At 37.6% G+C, this 20,566-nt stretch overlaps 1 protein-coding gene across 2 annotated transcripts in view; it reads left to right on the top strand.

Moving 5' to 3' along the window:
* Positions 1–20,566, top strand: part of LOC134666748 (protein O-mannosyl-transferase Tmtc3) — a 181,919-nt gene that overhangs the window by 135,504 nt on the left and 25,849 nt on the right. For both annotated transcript variants that reach the window (XM_063524015.1, XM_063524014.1), the window contains exons 3-4: positions 5,891–5,972; positions 18,789–18,888. In XM_063524015.1, coding sequence (XP_063380085.1) covers positions 5,891–5,972; positions 18,789–18,888 — 182 coding nt within the window. The remainder of the gene's footprint in view (positions 1–5,890; positions 5,973–18,788; positions 18,889–20,566) is intronic.

Genomic DNA, 20,566 nt, shown 5'->3' with positions numbered 1-20,566 from the left:
CTATAGCAACAAATACTAAAAACAGAATAAAATTAATATTTAAGTTGGGCTCCCATACATCAAATGTGATTTTTTTGCCGTTTTTTGCGTAATGGTACGGAACCCTTCGTGCGCGAGTCCGACTCGCACTTGGCCGGTTTTTAATTATTATTAGAACAATGCTGTATTGCGTAAACAAGCTCCGCGACGACAAATAAATAAATACCATTCTGATTTTGACATAACTTTTTCTATTATCGCTTTCTTTCATTACCTTTGAGTTTCTCGTAAAAATGGGACAAACAAATTATACAACAAATACAATATTTGAATGGAAATTTTAATTAAAACCGGCTAAGGGCGAGTATTAAGAAACCTGACAAATGCGAGACAGACTCGCCCACCGAGGATTCCGTACTTTTTAGTATCTGTTGTTATAGCGGCAAAAGAAAATTACATCATCTGTGAAGATTTCCACTGTCTAACTATCACGGTTTATGATGACTGACTGACAGACGGACAGTCGAGTCTTAGTAAAAGCGTCCCGTTTTTACCCATTGGGTATTACGGAACCCTAAATAATAATTCATAATTTGAAATTTAAAAGTAGAATCTAATGAAGCTCATTTTACCGGAGTTTTTATTTTTTATTCTAAATGCATGAAGGCTCCTCAGCGCGCATACATTGTTCGCAGTAATCGCGTAGCGTCTGTGACGTAATTGGTGACCGAAGAGCTGGCGGCTACCTCGCACAACGTATCAGCATTGCGATACAGCGAGGAAATGCCGCCAGCATCCTTGGTACAATGCCTCAAGGCCAGGGCCTATTTTAGATTTAGTAGTAGTAGTAAAACACTTTATTGTACAAAAATCAAAACAAAACAGGAAAAATAACATTGGTCATTAGTACAAAGGCGAACTTATCCCTTTAAGGGATCTCTTCCAGTTAACCTTTGAGATTTAAGCTAGTCATTAAATTCTTTGAGTAATACCTGTATAATATCTTGTTTGTAAAGAAATTGACTAATGCATGAAACAAGTTTTAGTAAGTTTCAATAAACGTAACGTAATGTTACGCGTTGTCAAAAACAATGCAGAATTTCGGTCCCGTTATATATTGTTGTGGTGCCCTATAGGGGAGACCCCTTCAAGTGGCGGAGTATTTTGAACGTCCCCCTCTACTGAAGTATTGCCGGCCTTCTGGGGATAGGGGAACTTACCTAAAGATTACACTGCATTGATCCGGTGTAATGGCGATATTAGGTTGTATATGGAAATCATTTATTTACATACAACATAAATATACAATGGTACTACTAAACGAAATTAATAACTAGCTTAAATCTAAAATAGGCCCCCGAGGAATTGTACCAAGGATGCTGGCGGCATTTCCTCGCTGATACGTTGTGCGAGGTAGCCACCAGCTCTTCGGCCACCAGTTACGTCAACCAGACGCTTCGCGATTTCTGCGAACAACTTATGCGCGCTGGGACCCCATGGACCTAGAGCTTCAACTCCAAATGGTACAAAATGGTACTCTTTACCGAGGCTTTTATATTTGTTACGTTTTAAAATTTCGGCGCTTTCCGCCGCCCCGCCCGCTTTTACGGTTGTATATTATTTTTTTGGTACGAAATACTACGCATTAAATTATATTTAACTAGATTACATGCCTCCCTGACACATTTAGCTTGGCGCTAGTGAGAACCAATATGATTATTGCCTATTCAATTTCACTATGATTAATAGCGATGTGAGCTCTATCGACATCAACTAGCTAATATTAATGACAGCTTGGTTTCTTAACCCATTTTCACATTCATTGGTAACTACAAAATAAACACAAATGACTTATTAATTACATTATTATTTTTTTTTTTTTTTTTTATATTATAGGACATTCTTACACAGATTGACTAAGTCCCACAGTAAGCTCAAGAAGGCTTGTGTTGTGGGTACTCAGACAACGATATATATAATATACAAATACTTAAATACATAGAAAACACCCATGACTCAGGAACAAATATCTGTATCATCATACAAATAAATGCCCTTACTGGGATTCGAACCCAGGACCATCGGCTTCGCAGGCAGGGTCACTACCCACTAGGCCAGACCGGTCGACAAATTATATACATTATATGCTACAGGATTGTCATAGCGCTACGAAAACAATAGCTTAGTAGTGAATGGGTTATATTAAAATATAGTGTTGCTAAGCTCTAACGTTTCTAACGTTCTTTCTTGTCCCATAGGACGTAAGTGTTAAAAATATATATACCTACATGCTTATTACCAACCCTTCAGAGCTAAGAATAGCTATTGTTAGTCTGGAATTACCTCAGGACCCCTTGCGTGTACAGTCGACGTCAAAGATATGTTTACACTTTTGCACTTTACTCCTTTGTAATAAGGCGAAAAATGTAAACATCTTTGACGTCGACTGTACAGCCCCACGCCCTGCCTCGCAGCACTCAAAGCAGCAAAGTTTCCATAGTAAAGAAATATACATAAGTCGTCACGGGAAGGCGGCCCGCCCGGAAACGCTCGTTACACCCGCGAACTCCAAAACAAACTACCTATAAATGTTTTTTCGCCAACTTCTCAAGAGATTTCGCTAGTCTCGCAAAAAGTCGCTAACGAGTGCCTTAATTCCGGTCGAAGTCGACCGGCGGAGCACCTTGCGGAGTTAGTCTCAATTACCCACGGCCCGAGTGAGAAACGCCGGGCGCCCGGACCATATCGCCCTACGTTTTTACTTTACCTACACTTCCTTGAGTGGCAGTATAACAGCCGTATTCGAACAATGACATACGTCAAATACTAGATATTGAAACGATATGGATTAGATATGTCAGTGTCAAACAAGTGTCTAAATTGACATTTCTTCAAAATTAAACGTCACTTTTGACACTTGTTTGACACTGATATATCTATTCCATATCTTTTCAATATCTAGTATTTGACGTATCTCATTGTTAAGGCGATATTAATATTTTTTTCGGCATTTTATTTTTAGTGTTCCGTACAAAACTTTGTTTACGGAACACTTATTATTTAATCATATGCAAATTTTGTGTTAGATCCTTGTGTTGTCTGGTAGAATTGACTTTTCAATTATGACTTTGAATGATAAATATTTTTATAAAATTCATTTTGAATTGATGGTTTGATTTTGTTTGATATTTTACAGTTAGTACTTTCCTCATGTTTATTTGTTAACCCTCGTGCCTTGAAACTCGCTACGCTCAAGATTCTACTTTTCGAAACAATCGTAGTTCAATTTTGGAATCTTTGGCTTGCTCGGGTATCGATTATTAGCACGAGATTTTAAACAATTACTTTGCCCCGTGTAAAATAAATTACTTTTAAAGACATATCGTGATGTCTCGCTACTGTTGTTAGAAGAACTGTCACTGGAAAGATTATTATTCATTTAAAGCCTTCAACGCTCATAATACCTATATCCCACGTTCACTACCGAACTTCTGCATAGTAAAATAATGATACATCGCATTTTTAAAAGTTGTTGAACAAAAGTGTCACCATTTGAGGAGTACAATCTATGTTTTAATTATTTGCTCGTATTACAGGCCACACCCGGTACCTATGGCCTAGATTTAAATACACATATCCTAAGTCTAACAAAATTCCGCGATCGCTTCCAACTTAAGTCATGTTATTTCCAATTAGTTGATGTTATTTAAACAAAACACTGCTACACTCCTACACTGTATTTATGGTAAGAGGTTGGAATGAGGTCGTCCCGCGCTCTCTAGCGCCTTGAGTCGATGCTGCTCTCAATCAGGGATGTTGCGAATATTCGCTTCCGCATCCGCGGAACATCCGCATTATTTTCAACATCCGCATCTGCATCCGCATCCGCATAAAATCGATGCGGAGCATCCGCATGATGCGGATGTCGACCAAGTCGGTAACAGGAACGTATTAGCGGCGGCGCCGGCGGCATACGTGCTAGGTAATTTCGTCATTAACTCATTATATATAACGAAATCGTCTAGATCCCAAAAAGTGGGCCCAGTTGCTGTTTATTAAATAAAACGCACCTATATTCTTGCTCAAATACTAAACGTTTCGTTTTTTTAATAAAAAATGCTAAAAATAAAATATTTGACGTTCTTTAAGTACCAAATCTTGACATCCGCATCCGCGGATGTGAGGCTTTAAATATCCGCATCCGCGGATGTCAAATAATCTGCATCCGCAACATCCCTACTCTCAATTAGTTAGTGTTTCAGTTCGACCAGCCACGCCCCGCCGTGTCGCCACTCCGCAAACTTGCCCAATTATTGTCACTGGACGTCGTAAACGCCCTCACATACCACGATCCCTCCTATAATATTCGAACGCGAAACTTTTAATTATTACTGTGCGCTAACAAACGGTGCGACTATAGACTACTATAGAGGTCATGGAATATTATAATTATAACATAAATATTCACATGTGACACGTACCTATAGTTATTTGGTAACACTAAAAATAAGGTCCTCCGGAACTTTTCAAGTACAGTCTTTTCAGATTATTTTAAATATGTAGATTCCATACAAAAGATAATTTTCATTTAACCTGATTAAGGCAACATTTCAGTGAAAATAGAATTATGCAACGAAACTCAAAGTAGATTCCTAAAACAAATACACGTTGAAGTAATTATAACTTTGCTAAATAGAAGACGAAAATTGTTTAAGTATGAAGGAAGACGTATCTGAGTAGCGTTACAAACTTTGCCATTAAGATTTTATAAGTTGGGTACTGATCAAGCATACTGAGTCGCTTAAGTTACTTACTTATTATTCAAAGAAACCGCCAATTTTAGCCGCTATCGGTGCATCCATCCATATTGAAGCGCTAACTCGGACTTAGTTCAAAGTGCAGTTTAATCCTGCCGTGTGAGTTGGGAAACTATGCGTATTAAACAATAGTATTTTATGCAACCGTTGTATAAGAAGGGTAAAAAAATTGCGTGCGGGCGTGGGTTACTATGTGAGCCACAATGCGGCTACGGCTCGCCTTTTACAACGGTTGCATAAAATACTATTATCTACGTATGTGACATACTTATACATATATATATTGAATTAAAAAGTACGAGTTATAGTGCAATGTAGAAACTACCATGCTAAATCCGCGCGACATAAATTCGTATATTAAAAACTATTCATTCGCAAAACAGGGTACACGGGCAACGTGTGAGTAAATGAAGTCGCCAACTTTTCACATTAGCGTCGACCTCGCCGCATCCTACCCACTTCAATGGCACACTTTTTACAATAGAAATTGTATGTGTAGTTGTGTACATACCTCTATACAGAGTTGTAATCTCTGCTGGCACAGATCTCTCTCGGTTCTCGGATCCCGCTTTGTAGCCTTTAAATTCAAACTAAAATTTAAATTAAAACTCGAAGGTTCCGTTGACCGATAATAAGGCCGATGAAATCGGCAAAGTTCACAACAAAACCGGTGCCTTCTCAAAGGATCTATATCTGAATCCCTAGTCTTTTCTCCTATCTTTGCATTCCCTAATATTGTTTGTCATATTGATCAGTTTGTCCTAACACTAAAAACCCTATTTTTGGTTTCCCTAATTATTGATTCTTATCCGAATGTTATTAAACATATTTTCTTTTTTGCGGCAGCAAGTTCTAAAACCTAACCATTTTTCAAAATCTTACATTAGGGTACATAATCGTTATGACAATTGATCGTTAGGGCATGTGCCCATTAGGACAAACCAGTTAGGGCAAGTGACTTTAGGACAAACGTTGTTAGGGATTCAGAATGAACACCCCCTCCTCGAAACAGTACGGCAGCTCGATCATTTTGACTTTAAGCCAAACTGCTTTAGTGTCATTATTCAGCCAGTGACCCAGTTGTGTTGTTGCAGGGTGTGCGCAATGTTCCTGCCGGAGTTTGCAAGTTTCGTGGCGGCCATGCTGTTTGCTGTTCACCCGATACACACCGAGGCGGTAAGTACAGACAGGGTTTGCATTTTGCTACTACTTAGTAAAAACTAACCGAATTTATGGGGCGTCTTTGCCAAATGTGCGAAGCGATGACGGCGGTGAATTGTTTTTGTGAAATAGGCTTTTTACAGTTCCGTATTCAAAGTGCAGCATCTCCTTCGTAGCCTATACTGCATATACGAGTAGGTATATTGATGAAGCGGAATGTACATATTGTACATACCTATATTAGAGTGGCCATTTTTTACCTATTTCCCTAAATAGTTTAGAACATCTTAAAATTAAAAATTTAAACATTTTTTATATTTTTTTGTATTTACCCCCCTAAAGTGACTCCTACACTACGACAGTCGTATAGATTTAGACAAACCACAGAAAAGATGTACTTACGACACGAGTGCCGCGCTTTTTCTTTTGAGGTTTCTTAAACCCTTAGAATGAAAAATAAAGAAGCACTAAAAAACTAATTTTGCACACGCTAAACTTCTACTTAAAGTAGCTCTTTTTCAACTTTCAACTGTATTTAAAAAACCGGACAAGTGCGAGTCGAACTCGGGCGAGAGTTCCGTACTTTTTAGTATTTGTTGTTATAGCGGCAACAGAAATACGTCATCCGTGAAAAATGTATTGTCTATCACGATTCATGAGATACAGCCTAAGACACTAAGACTAAGAGACTAAGGGTAACATTCCATTTCCAACGACATCTGCACTACTGTCAATTTTACTATGCAAATTGACAATGACAGCGACGCATTCAGTACCGGTAGTGCAGCTGCGGTTAGAAATGGAATGTTACCATAATAGTGACAGACGGGTACGGAACCCTTAAAATACGGTTTTAGTCGGCTGTAAATCGATTTCGCACAGCTCGGTGCTTTTTGGAATGCTCAATACAGAACGTAAAACAGAAGAACCAACATAACGCTCGTGTTGTATAAGCGTATTTCGCAGTTCGCTCTGTTTGCATTCAGCGGCAATCGTCGAAAAATGACCTACGATCCAGGAATTTGATTTCTATACCATATTGTTCATTTATACCTCGTCATAGTGTATGGATAAATTGCCATCTAAAATTTCAAATTCCAGCGCTAATGGTTAAGAATAGTTCTTGTTGGAAATTATTGAACGAGGTCTTTGTATGTATTATAAATACTGTTTTGATGGTCATCATACTATATTAATAACAACATGTAATTGTATGCTTTGTATAAGGGCTAGAAACATGATATATCGCATGTACGGCGTAAAGGTCGTTGTTTATTTAACAAATATAAATATGGTTTGATATTGTCTGTAGGTATCTAACAGAATTCTACTTTACAATTCGAAATTCAACGAAAGCAAGCAACAGCTTAGTTTAATTGGAACAGCAAGGAATAAAAGTGTTAATAGGTAATCATACTTGTATAAACCCGAAACTATAGCTACCTACCGTTTTTATACCTAGGTAATATTTGCTTAATGTCAAGCGTGAAAAGGTCAGATATCGCCGTTCGGATAGTTTCACCCACCGGTATCTGTTTTGACCTTAATTTGCTATTTTATACTTAATACTACATATATATATACATATTTATTTACAGTAAGATCCTTATTTATTAATAAGATTTGACAGGCAACTCGATATTAATGTATTGTTTCACACCCGTCGCATCGTGTGAGACCTGTGTTTTAGGGTTCCGTCCCCAAAGGGTAACAAAGGAACTAATCCTCCACTAGCAGTCTGTATATCAGTCACAAGGAAATATCTCAAGACATAATAGATCGGCTGTAATGTAATACCTATTTATACATTTGTATTGCTGCTATTACGACAAATAATATAATAAAAATTAAGGTAATCTCCAAATCTCCACACTAGAAACGTATTTTATTGTGTTTTTTATAACTTTATAATGGTTTAAGATATTTGTATCTCACCTATAAATTCGGTATGATAACGAAGAAAAATGTATTGCATGAAAGAAAACAAATCATTAAAACGGGCCAAGCGTGAGTTGGAAGGGAAAAAACTGCGGTGGTGATGGTACGGAACCCTTGGATCGCGAGTCCGACTCGCTATTGGTCGGTTTATTGTAATCATGAGTAAATCAAAAAGGAGAGCTTGCAATGATTTCGCGTCGAATCCGCCATTCGGTTAATACTCGTAGCGAAATTAAACGGCTTGTATCGGAAACAACGGCCGTTCGCCAATTCCCTCGTTACATTTTTAATCTCGGCCGATTTTTTGCATACCACCGTTAACATCCTGACGGGCAATATTTCACATTTCATTACCTGTGAGACTATTATCCGACATTATTTTGGAATGCTTCCAGTTTTTGTTTGACGATATAATCGAAATATCATGCGAGTTTTTCTTGGATTGTGGTTAACAATTTGTTGATTTATTAGCTGAACATTTATCTACATTTATATGTAAATGAATTAATGAGGTTTACAAATTGTCAGTTAGGTAACAATGTACAATACACACAGTACACACACATACATACATACATACATATACATATATGTACAATACAATCATGTGCCCTGTCACGAGTTCAATCGGTCTCTTTATCATGCGATATCTAAATAAGGTAGGTATCTTCTTTTAAAAAATGGCTCCCATCAAATATATGATGATTTCCCCAATATCAAAAGTGTACTCGTAGACCATGACGCTGTTCGGTAGTTGCTTTTAGTGAAATGATAGTTGGAATTTACAAATAGCCACGATGGATTGCCGGGTGTTAACTAAAGAATGGCTTAAGGGGCTCCCCCACGCCAATGACCTTTGATCTGAATCCCTTAGTTTTCTAATGTTTTTTGTAGCTTATTATATTAACAGCAACGGCTTTAAGCAATATAGTATCCCACATTTACTTCAAAGTTCATTGTCTTCGAGATATGTATTTGGCATGATAGTTGAACAATTTTAGGCTAAAAAACTGGTTTTCTGGTCATAACTTTTGTGTTAATTAGTTTAAAATCAAAACCTTGGACACGTTTTTCGGGACGTCAAAGACGAACCCATATTAGTAGATTTCGTACATGTTTTAAGATATTTCACTGCAAACTAGATACGAAAAAGTGTTATTTTTAGACAATGTTTAAAAAAATCATTGAAAAATAAGTAATCATTTTTTTCAAAATCAGGTGGACAAAACCGGAGATAAAAGATTGAAAAACAGATATCCGTTTGTCTTATAATTCTATCTGTAGTGCAAAAAAAGGAGATACGATTCAAAACTTGTCAAAAATCGATGAAAGCCGGTATCCCCTTCAGGTATCCACTTAATGTATTTGTAAGCAAGGGATAAAAAAACATCATTTAACTAATAACAAAATAAAACATAATTTAATAAATCAGGCCGGTAATATTTTATGAATAAGGGGGTTATTCTTTATTCTGGAGATGACTACTTCGTCATTTTGAAGTTCAACCTAATGCTAAGAAGAATTTGACAGTCCGTTTGTCTCCTCTATTGCTTGGAATTTAAAGGTGACAACTATTGGGACAGCGTCAAGCACTACGACATTTACTTTACACCTAGAATTGCAGATTTACCAATCATACTCTTACCCTTTTATTTCGTTACCGTAAAACGGGGTGAGTAGGTTTCACGGGGAGATAAGAGTTGGGTTATGAATGGGGAGAGAAGGTTTGAGAGGGGGGTGAGAAGGGATTTTAAGGCTACTGCTACAAAAATAATGTATTACGCATAATAAAAAAAAATCTATCCAACAATCTTCCAAAATCACCTTTGTATGAAAAACCCTCTCACCCCAAATACGAGGCACTACGGGGTGAGGTGGGTTTTCCTCTTTATCGTCAAAGTTATGAAATGGATCTACCTAAAATAAAATACAAACTAAAATACAAACGTCCGAACCACTTATTATATATACACCATTCAGTTTTCAGATGTAAAAATAAAATTTTATCGAGGTTTGAAAGTCAAACCCACCCCATTCACCCCAGCCCAACTCACCCCATTTTACGGTACGGTCTTTTTTGTAATGATATCCATTAGAAAAATTGAGCAGAGAGAGTGAAGCCTCCTTGGCTTAAGGGGCTACCCGAGGTTTTCATCTATTTTTGACAAGTTTTGAATCGTATCTCCTTTTTTTGCACTATAGATAGAATTATAAGACAAACGGTTATCGATTCTTCAATCTTTTGTCTCCGGTTTTGTCCAACGGATTTTGAAAAAAATTAATGCTTATTTTTTTATGAATTTTTTAAGCATTGTCTAAAAACACACTTTTTTCGTATCTAGTTTGCAGTGAAGGGTCTTACATGTACGAAGTCTACATATTTGGGTTCGTCTTTGAAGTCTCGAAAATCGTGTCCAAGGTTTTAATTTTAAACTAATTAACACAAAAGTTATGGCCAGAAAACCTGTTTTTTAGCCTAAAATTGTTCAACTTTGATGCCAAATATCTCGAAGACAATGAACTTTAAAGTAAATATGGGATACTATATTGCTTAAAGCCGTTGCTGTTAATATGATAGGCTATAAAAAACATTAGAAAACTAAGGGATTCAGATCGAAGGTCATTGGCATGGGGGAGCCCCTTAAACTCACTACGCGGCTATTATAGTACGTAATATCGTGAATGACTCAATTTATTGGAGGTTAAAAGTAAAAAATCATTGAACGTTCTAATTACGTTATAAACAGATAAGGTGACAGTATTCATATGAAGGGTACACGGAAAGAACATGTCTAGTCCATTTTTTTGAAAAATGAGATTTTAATCTCAAAATGTAGAGCTCCCAATGAACTATTAGTAACAACTTCGGTAACCTGTGTGGTCATAAATATAACTCCTTTTTTTCTTACTTTAAAAACACCTATACACGAAATTAATATGGTTAATTATGTACATCGTTCCTTTCAAACCGCGATAACTCAAAATGCTGTCAGAGTGACTAGGCATGTTCTTTCCGTGTACCCTTCATATGCAAATGACTAAAATAAGTCCTATACCGATTGTGTCTTCTTGGCTACGGCCCTAGACCGCGTAGCCAACGTGCTAATCGTTAACGCTCCGAAGCATATCGTAGCCATCTCTCTCTACCACTCTTCCATATAAGTGCGACAGTGACAGTTGCGTTTCGTTCGCTACGAAGCGTTAACGATTACACGTTGGCTATGCGCCCAGGTCAGACAATTTCAAAAGCAAATAATTTTATTGTAAGATATCAGATCTGCCGTGATTTAGCTAACCAGTCTATCCACTGTTCAGCGGCATTCGAGCAGCGCTTTCGACTTCGACTGACCGCTTTAGTGATCAATTTCCGACGCTGCGCTGTAAACCGTAACAAGTCAATTTGATTAATAACTACTAGCTTGCTAATTATCCATTCCTACGCTATGCATATATAATTGTATACCTATTACGTATCCTATCCTACCTTATTATTGTGTCCAATCTCTCAAAGCTTAATGAAGATGTCACCATAAAAGTTTACAACGTTTAATTGGCCAATTTCTTAAGTTCAGCTAACTCCATTTCTCACAGCATAATAACCGAGGGCGGTCAACCCGGCTTTTATTTTATATCGTGGCAGCGACTCAATGCACTTTATGACACGTGCTCCTGCGCCCGACGTTGCATTTTTACGTCCACTCTACTATAAACTTGATGATCTTTCCACTTTACTGTTGTTTTTCCAATTAGAAACACTCTTGTTTATGGGCTGTATATTTTTTAAAGGATATTTTGTTTACATTGTTAAGCAGAGGTTGGTGAAGCCATGAAAAACCTTTTATTACACGAAGTTTATTCAATGATGAATAAATACAAAATCTGTTTATGTTTGTGTTTGTGGTTAGCGAGCACATTGGTTATTGCAATGCGATATTAAAGTTACGTTTATTTGACTTACATGGAAGCGATTCAATATATTTAAACGTATTATATTTTTACTAGTTTACTTGTATATTATATATGTATTTTTAAATTGAAAAGAAGGCTGAGTATTAAGCTTGGAATACCTTTTAATGGTAACTATAAATCGCTAAGCCATAAATTATAATTGATTTATTTGCTAAGCCAGAATCTATAATTTTGTTTTGCCAATAAACGTTAAGGCTATGGCACTGTTAGGTATCGATATAGGTACTCTATCTTAAAGTACAAAAAAATCAAATCTGCCTTCCTAGGGTTTCTCTCGAAACTGAATTTCACGACCCCCCCTGGGGGCTGAGCCCCACACTTTGAAAAACAATGCGATTGAGGTAACAGTGCAATATAATTTTACATATTTTGGTATGATTTCAAAAATAGTATACAAATTATATTAATACCTACACGTTGTTATGTATAGCTTTTCGATTTTGTAGAAATTAAGAATGACTCGCACATTTAATGTAGGTACGAGAAAATTACTAAATGACAAGTACTTATATCAAGAGGGATATTCCAACGCTCTACGAAATGAGGTAGGCAAAATGCGAAAAGTGCCATAAGCTCGACTGGCGGCCAAAACAACACCGTCAGCCAAAGTTACGCCACTGCACCGCTTTCGAACTCTCTAAACCCTAATTAAACTAACTTTGCCGACAATTCAACTTGCATTTTACGATAACTTGCGAGCGATTAAGCTAATCAATAAGTTTCTAAACAAAATAGCGATGCTTTCATTCGCTGTAAATCAGTAGATACAAATATATAAACCGTTAACATCGTGCGAAGCTTGCGAACAAAATAAATCGCTTATAGATTTTCTCTTCGCTTAAATGCTGGAACGCTCACTTTGTTATAGCGCAAGTAATTGATACTGTTCGATACCTCTGTTCCCACTATCAGAAATGGATTATTTGAAAGTAACGTAGCGTAGCGGAAAGAGCGGTCCGGTCGTATCGGTCTCAAGGGAACACGAATATCTGTATTTTCCAATTTACTTCCACCAGAATGTTACCGAGCCATTCAGTTGTATTCAAATACAACACTAAACCAAAAATTGCTTATTACGTCAAAGTAAACTGTTGTACTCGTATCTGAATGCACTTTTGTATCAAATGTTTTTGGCTTTCAGCCATTTTATTGCAAATCTCGGAACAAATCTTTAGCAAACTGCAAAATGTCAACATTCCAAAGAGATAGAGATTTATTGGAAACGTTTTCAGAATGTATTCCATGACGTTTATGAAAAGGAATGGAACTATATTTAATATCATTTCAGAACTTCAGTCCGCATAAATAGCTGGTTGCTTTTAAATCTTGACAGTCCGTTTAAAACATGGGAGTACCAACTCGTACTAAGGGGTCATCCATTAATTACGTCACACGAATTTCTAGGTTTTTTGATCCCTCCCCCCCTCCTTGTCACACTTGGTCACATTTGGCAAACCCCTCCCCCCTAGTGTGACGTCACATTTTTTCTACGAAATCGCCAAATCGAATTAAGTAATGTAACGTAGACATTTTCTTAGATTTTAAATTAATATTTTTGGGTTGAATTCCTTTTCTTATTTCAACGATTTTAACAATATCCCAAACTAACTCGATTGATTGCACTTCTTTGCATAATCTGTTGCATTCAGATGCACCTTTTGATGCTTATCTGTTGTCGGGGTTGTCATATGAGTAAAAATAATTAAAACTTGAGATATTTATGTTGTCACTCCAGGAAAACTTTGTATGATTTAGGTATGATTTTTATAGATAGAAAATAATATTGATGTAAAACAAAACATAGAAATTACAGACTGACAAAGTGGCTCTGAAATGAAACATTATTAGATTTAATGATAAAATATATTTCTTAGGCTCAAGAAAGATTTCTCTAGATAAATCAGTTCAGAATTTTCGAAGGATTTGTGTCTTCAGGGATTGGCACCCTACTTTTGTTTTAGGCCTTTTGTTCTCAAGATATGAGGAGGTCATTCTGAGGTGACATGCACTTTTGATGTGTGAACCCCTCCGGGGACGCACGCTCGCATGAGCCCTATTTTGTGGTAAGACCACACATTCCACATGGTGGTCAAAATGGTGGAAGCAGTTCGAGTCCTTCGGTGTGTTCCACTGAGTAAGTATAAATGGAATTTAGTTGTGATCAATTCCACAATGGCGCGAAACATTGTGGGTTTGTTCTTAACCAAGTTTTGGTTCTTTACAGAGTTGACTCCTGCTCGAGGGAAGGGAGCGCTCCGCCAGAAGTCCTAACAGCTTCCAGTGCGGTGAGCTAAATTTCGAATTGTTTCATTTTTTCTCTAGCGGCCATAAAGGGCATCGGCTAATATTTCCTTTTCTCGCTTTGCAGGAGCCGGGATGTTTCTAGAATGTTTCTAGATGTTTCTAGAAGCTTTTGATGTTTATAGAAGTTTCAAGATGTTTCGAATTTGAAGTTTTAAAATGATGCTGTGGGATCTGTCCCACGTCATCTGCACTGGCCGGCTCCAACCAGGTTAGCAGTCAGCTTCCCGGGGATAAGCGAGGTCACTCCCCGCCGCTCCAGGTCCGGTAGCAGTTTTTGAGGTCGGTCCGATGCATCTTTAATTTTTAAATTGCGTCTCCGCTCGGCTACAAATTTAAAATGTGATTTAGAGCAATAGTTATTTTAATTTAAAGTTTTGAAAGTTCTGGTGCATAAAACTTAGGTATTTCAGAATTTAGTTTTTAGTATTTAGTTAATTGGAGTAAACCCTCATAACATGAACCTGTGAAGCGACCCAGCTATACCACTGAGCTTTTGTACTATCTAATGTTTAGGAATAAAGTTTGTTAGATATAAATCTGTTTAATTGTTTCTCCTCTTAGCTTTCCCACAGCAAGGTTTCCATTTAGTTTATTTTATTTTGATTTAATTTTATTTTGTTAACATGGCTGTTTCCATTTTAGGCAAGCCGGAGCTTTTCAATCATTTATTTTACCCCCTTTCAAAACACCCGTGTTACAGTAAGTACCTAAGTATTATTAATATTTTATTAATATATTTTTGACGCTATAAATATTAGTAATTTTATAACCCAAAACTGCATAGGAAAGAAAATTAAACGAATAAAAACGATTATCGTTTTAAAAACTTGTTATTTAAATGTACAGCGAATAAAAAAAATTAAATAAATTTTTGGGTTACTGATGAAGTTAAAGTGACGTCACAAAGTTTCTGTCTCCCCCCTCCCCCATGTCACAATATGTCACATTTTCTTGACCCCCTCCCTCCCCCTAAACGTGTGATGTAATTAATGGATGACCCCTAAAGTAAAAAAACACAGATGTTAATAAATTATCTCCCATATTAATAAGGTTTTGGGCTTTGCCAATAAATTAAATTTAAACGGAAGGTACCTATCTAGTTTTTTTTTGTGGCAATTCTTTGTCCATAGGACACAATTTTAAATAAATTGCCACTGCCCAGGCCAGTGGGTCTAACGTTCCCCTCTTTATTTATGCTTCATTCCTAAATACATATAAAAATAAATCCCTTATCTATAATACTCTCGAACACAGCCACAGAGGACGTTCAAACGCATAATATTAAAAGCTTTAAAAGATGGTTTCTCCTAATATTTTCTCATAAAGTCACAGTGGAAATTGTGGACTTTGTAGAGCCCTGGCTTTTCTGCCGCTAACTATGTTTGCTGTTTTTATAGACGCAGCGGTCATCCTTTCTTAGTTACTTTATGTGGCTGCCAATGCCGTACGGTAACTTCGTTGAAATTTTCTCGTAACGCCATTCCGTTTCAACGTGAGTTTGCTTTTTATTCGACGTCCTATTTTGTTTATATTTGAAAAGAATATTTAACAGTTGAGTAAATAAGTAACTTAAACAATAACTACAATAGAACCAGTCCGTGTAGAGATGGATCTTCAATAATATGTAAATGCTATAAATATCTAATATCGGACTTTTAAAACAAGCGGTTCAATGGAATAGATTGCCATAGGTTGAAATGAACGAAGGTGTTCGTGGAACCCCACAAAAAGCATCGAAGTGGGTATCACGGAACTGTATTTTAGTAGTACCTGCAATAAGAGAGTTACGGGCAAACATTTTAACGAGATTCAACAGAAATCCGATGCTCGAAGCGATGAAGGAATCCACGTCCCTGTTTTGAAAGTAAAATCATTTATAAAATCTTGATTTTTAAATGAATATTTGACTTAAACCTTCTTGATTCATTTTAGGTACTTAGTGACATAATTGAACCAAAAAAAATATTACTCCCTAGGGAAAAACAATACACTCTTTTTGTTTGGGCAGTCGTGTAAAAAAATTAACAAATGAACCGTACACTATAAAATACATTATAAAAGAAGACACACTCGATTCGTTTATCAAATACACAAAATATATAATTGACACCTTAAAAATATTTAATAAGATTGCTTACCTGACATACACCATGAAACCGCCAATCCCGGCGAAGACCTGGAAACTTAGGACAAGGCCACCCGTATTCGCTGCGGGGACCTGTCTCAACAAATCTGTAATATCCACCTACTAGACACATCACATAATGATGATGATGAGACACATCACATATAGCTTCTATCCGACAAAGACCAACCGGCCGTCCGTATTTCTAGCGAGGACAGATTGACTCACACAAATAATACAACATAGAAAAAAACCTAACTCCCGCTAAACCGTGTGCTTTATGAACATAAAGCATAATATTTCGCTTTTTCGTCATCATCATCATCATCATCTCAGCCATAAGACGTCCACTGCTGAACATAGGCCTCCCACTTGGACCTCCATGCGTGCCGGATGGGGGGTGAATGCCATAATCGCCACGCTTGGCAGGCGGGTTGGCGATCGCAGTCGAGTACACCGAATTTGAGGGACGCTGCTGCCCGTCCACCGGTGGTCTTGGACGTAGTTTAAGGACATACCCGGGTCTTTTTCGTCAGGAGAAGACAAACTCCCTAATATTAGCTCCAGGCGTCACAAAACAATAAAAGTAAAATCTGCAACAGGCTTCGTCAATTTACCCTAAAAGTATACCAAAAAAAAGTCCTACAAATAAAAACACGCCCTCTAATTCGCCGCCAGCGGGCAGTGTGCCCAAAAGGCCGGCCGCATTGCCCCGTTGAATGGCGATGCTTATTCTCTGGGCGAAATAGGTAACTCAAATTCAGTTGATTTAGATATCACTGTCTGTTACTTAATTGGGTCAAAATTCTTTTCGTTGTGTTGTCTCTGACCGCTCTGTCATGCTTCTATTTTTAGGGTTCCGTACCCAAAGGGTAAAACGGGACCCTATTACTAAGACTTCGCTGTCGGTCCGTCCGTCCGTCCGTCCGTCTGTCACCAGGCTGTATCTCACGAACCGTGACAGTTGAAATTTACGTTTACGGCTTGACGTCGAATTCTGGAACACCCTGTATATATAAATAAATATTGGGAACAACTTACACAGATCGACCTAGCCCCAAACTAAACATAGCTTGTACTATGGGTACTAGGCGACGATATAAACATAAGAGGTCGTAAGAGTACCTTCCTTACTTTTTAAAAAAAGCTCATTGTCAGTGACAAAATCGTCATTTTTAGGGTTCCGTACCCAAAGGGTAAAACGGTAAAACTATTACTAAGACTTCGCTGTCCGTCCGTCCGTCCGTCCGTCCGTCCGTCCGTCTGTCACCAGGCTGTATCTCACGAACCGTGATAGCTAGACAGTTGTAATATTCACAGATGATGTATTTCTGTTGCCGCTATAACAACAAATACTAAAAACAGAATAAAATAAAGATTTAAGTGGGGCTCCCATACAGCAAACGTGATTTTTAACCAAAGTTTAGCAACGTCGGGCGTGGTCAGTACTTGGATGGGTGACCGTTTTCCTTTTTTTTTTGCTTTATGGTACGGAACCCTTCGTGCGCGAGTCCGACTCGCACTTGCCCGGTTTTTATGTTTTATCAAACAAATAAAAAAATAATCGTTGGTTGCCGGTATAAGAGCGTGCGACTTTCAACCCGGAGATCGCGGGTTGAAGTGGCCGAAATATCATTTGATATTTATCAGTCGCTTTTCGGTGAAGGTAAACATCGTGAGGAAACCGTACTAATCCCAATAAGAACTAGTTTACCCTCTGGGTTGGAAAGTCAGATGGCAATCCCTTTCGTAAAAACCCCTACGCCAATTCTTGGGATAAGTTGCCAAGCGGACCCCAGGCTCCCATGAGCCGTGGCAAAACGCCGAAACAACGCAAGGAAGATGATGACAAGAAGCTCCACTCCGTCCCATTTTTTGGGGACAAAAAACAATACAGCGAAAAGATTTTTCACTCAATTGACAGATTGAAGTGATGAAGCACAGAGAACCAGTATTTTGTGCCATGAGTTGTTGTTGTTTTGGCGACAAACCGGGATAGAAGCGGAGCGTGAATCTGTCGACCTCAACGCGTAAGCGCCATAAATTTTACGGTGCTTACGACGTTTTGGTCGCGTGGTACAGGTTACGATTGCGATAGTTTCTTTGATTCAAATGGCTTCTTTATAGTAATAATAACTCAATAGCGTGCGCTCGTCGCTGACGCCGACCGCATCTGTTTAACCCTTTGACCACCATGCCTATCGTGTGCGGCGCGTCATTTATTTATTAGTCAAATAAGTAACACAGCATTACAGTAAAACCAAGGCACGGTGAAACTACAAAATAAAATACAATAAAAAGAAACTACAAATAAAAACAAAGACAAATTAAACATTCGATTTGGTCGAACCACAGACAGACAGTCAACGAACAGTTGACGTCTTTCGCGTAATGTATGACGATCGGAGTCAGCATCCAGCCTGTGATCTGGCCGAGGCGTTATAGAATATCCACACATTAATTTAACACAACATTAACCAATAAACTGTTTACAGGTGACGGGCGTGGTGGGTCGAGCTGAGATGCTATCCTCCGTGTTCTTCCTCGGAGCTCTGCTGTGTTACGCTCGGGCTGCTAGCAGGAGGAGATGTACAGGTAAGTTATCATTAGGCACTTGCTAATTTAACCACAGACAATAGGTGCCCCTTTAAAAATCCTATTTTTAAGAAAAAATAGACGTGAAATAGTTATTGGTCTTTAGAAGGAACAACGTTACTAGAATATTTGAACAAATTGAAGTATTTTCAGAAAAATATTTTAATTTGTTTCTATTTCAGCCTGGGGCACTGGAGGCCTTGGTCACTTTTTCTTAGTATATGACATTTATTTCAGGGAACAACGTTGTTGTTTAACCCCTCTAGACAATATTGAGACCCAAGCAAATGAATCCAATTTAATGCTATTAAATATTTATCATTCGAAATCGTCACTGTAAAGTCCATCCTATTAACTATAACGTGAAGAAACACCTCAAAATTTTCATTTTGAAGGATAAATAGAAAAGAATAATGAAAACCTTTCCTAGCCGGTGTGGTGAACACATATATTATTTATACAACAACATAGGCCAATCAAATTAGATTTTTTCCAGGAATGAATTCCCAGCAAGCTGGAAATTGTCTTAATACCTTAATTTGGTTCTAAATTAGTGTAATCCGAGTTTGCTCCATTCCAGGAGTTGTGGAAATATTTTTGCTCTTTTTCAGTTTTTTGTTTGTAGTTCAAAAACGGTACTATTGACGGAAAATGTGCTCTGATCATGATAAAAATGGACATCTGAGGATCCGAAAGATACCTTTATATGAATTCTTAGTCAAAGATTGTAAAAAATGGCCGCCACTTTGAATTTTTTTGGTATAATCGTGTCAAATTCCGAATTTTTTTTCACCAGTGTCTAATCCACCACAACATTGTAATTGATACTGAGTTTACTGAGTTTCTTCTACATCGAGTGGTTTTTTTCAATCCAAGGTAAAATTTATCCTCACCTCCTGGAATGGAGAAAACTCGGATTATACGCATTTAGGACCAAATGAAGGTATTAAAATGATTTCCGGCCGAAATTAATTCCTCAAAACGCTTTTTTTTATCTAATTTGATTGGCCTAACAATAATAGCTAAGTAAGAGCACCTACGTCTCGCATTATAATTCCAACCACGTCAAGGCTACCCGCATTATACCAGTTTATTTACCTTTTAACTAAACAAATACGAAGCGGGTGACAAATGACCGGTTGCCATGACAACTAATTCACCAGGGACCGGTGTTTGCGCCATTACTCTGTTTGCCTTAGCTTAGGCTAACTCGCTTACGAATCAATAAACATAACATAACATTGTTGAAAAAAAGCAGTACAGTCAAAGAATTTAATTTCCGTTCCATTTCGTACCTTGTCACAATGACTATAGCAGGTATGTTGACCGTATAGGTACTAGAAAATGTTCCCAGTAATCGTTTTGACCCTATCCTGGAGTTCCTGTATACATTCACACGAGTAAAAGAATATAAAATATCATTAATATCGGAAGCTCCGGCCCGGTCAAGCGTGGGTGAAGTATCATCAATACGATACTGTGGATTTCAAAAACGCAACCTCATCGACTCGAACACGAGGCTCATGCCAAGTTTCGTGTAATTTCAGCATGTCGTTTTAAAATGAGAGCGTACTTCCATTGAATGGTTTTCATGACTTCTTACGTAGAAATACAAATAATTTATTGAGAAAAGTATAGTACAGTAGGCCAAGCACATGATTGGTGCGACAGTATCTCG

Source organism: Cydia fagiglandana, chromosome 8 (assembly GCF_963556715.1).
Source record: "Cydia fagiglandana chromosome 8, ilCydFagi1.1, whole genome shotgun sequence".
Classification (NCBI taxonomy): Eukaryota; Metazoa; Arthropoda; class Insecta; order Lepidoptera; family Tortricidae; genus Cydia; species Cydia fagiglandana.
The sequence above is the reverse complement of the archived record's forward strand: the minus strand, read 5'-3'. Positions and strand labels throughout refer to the sequence as shown.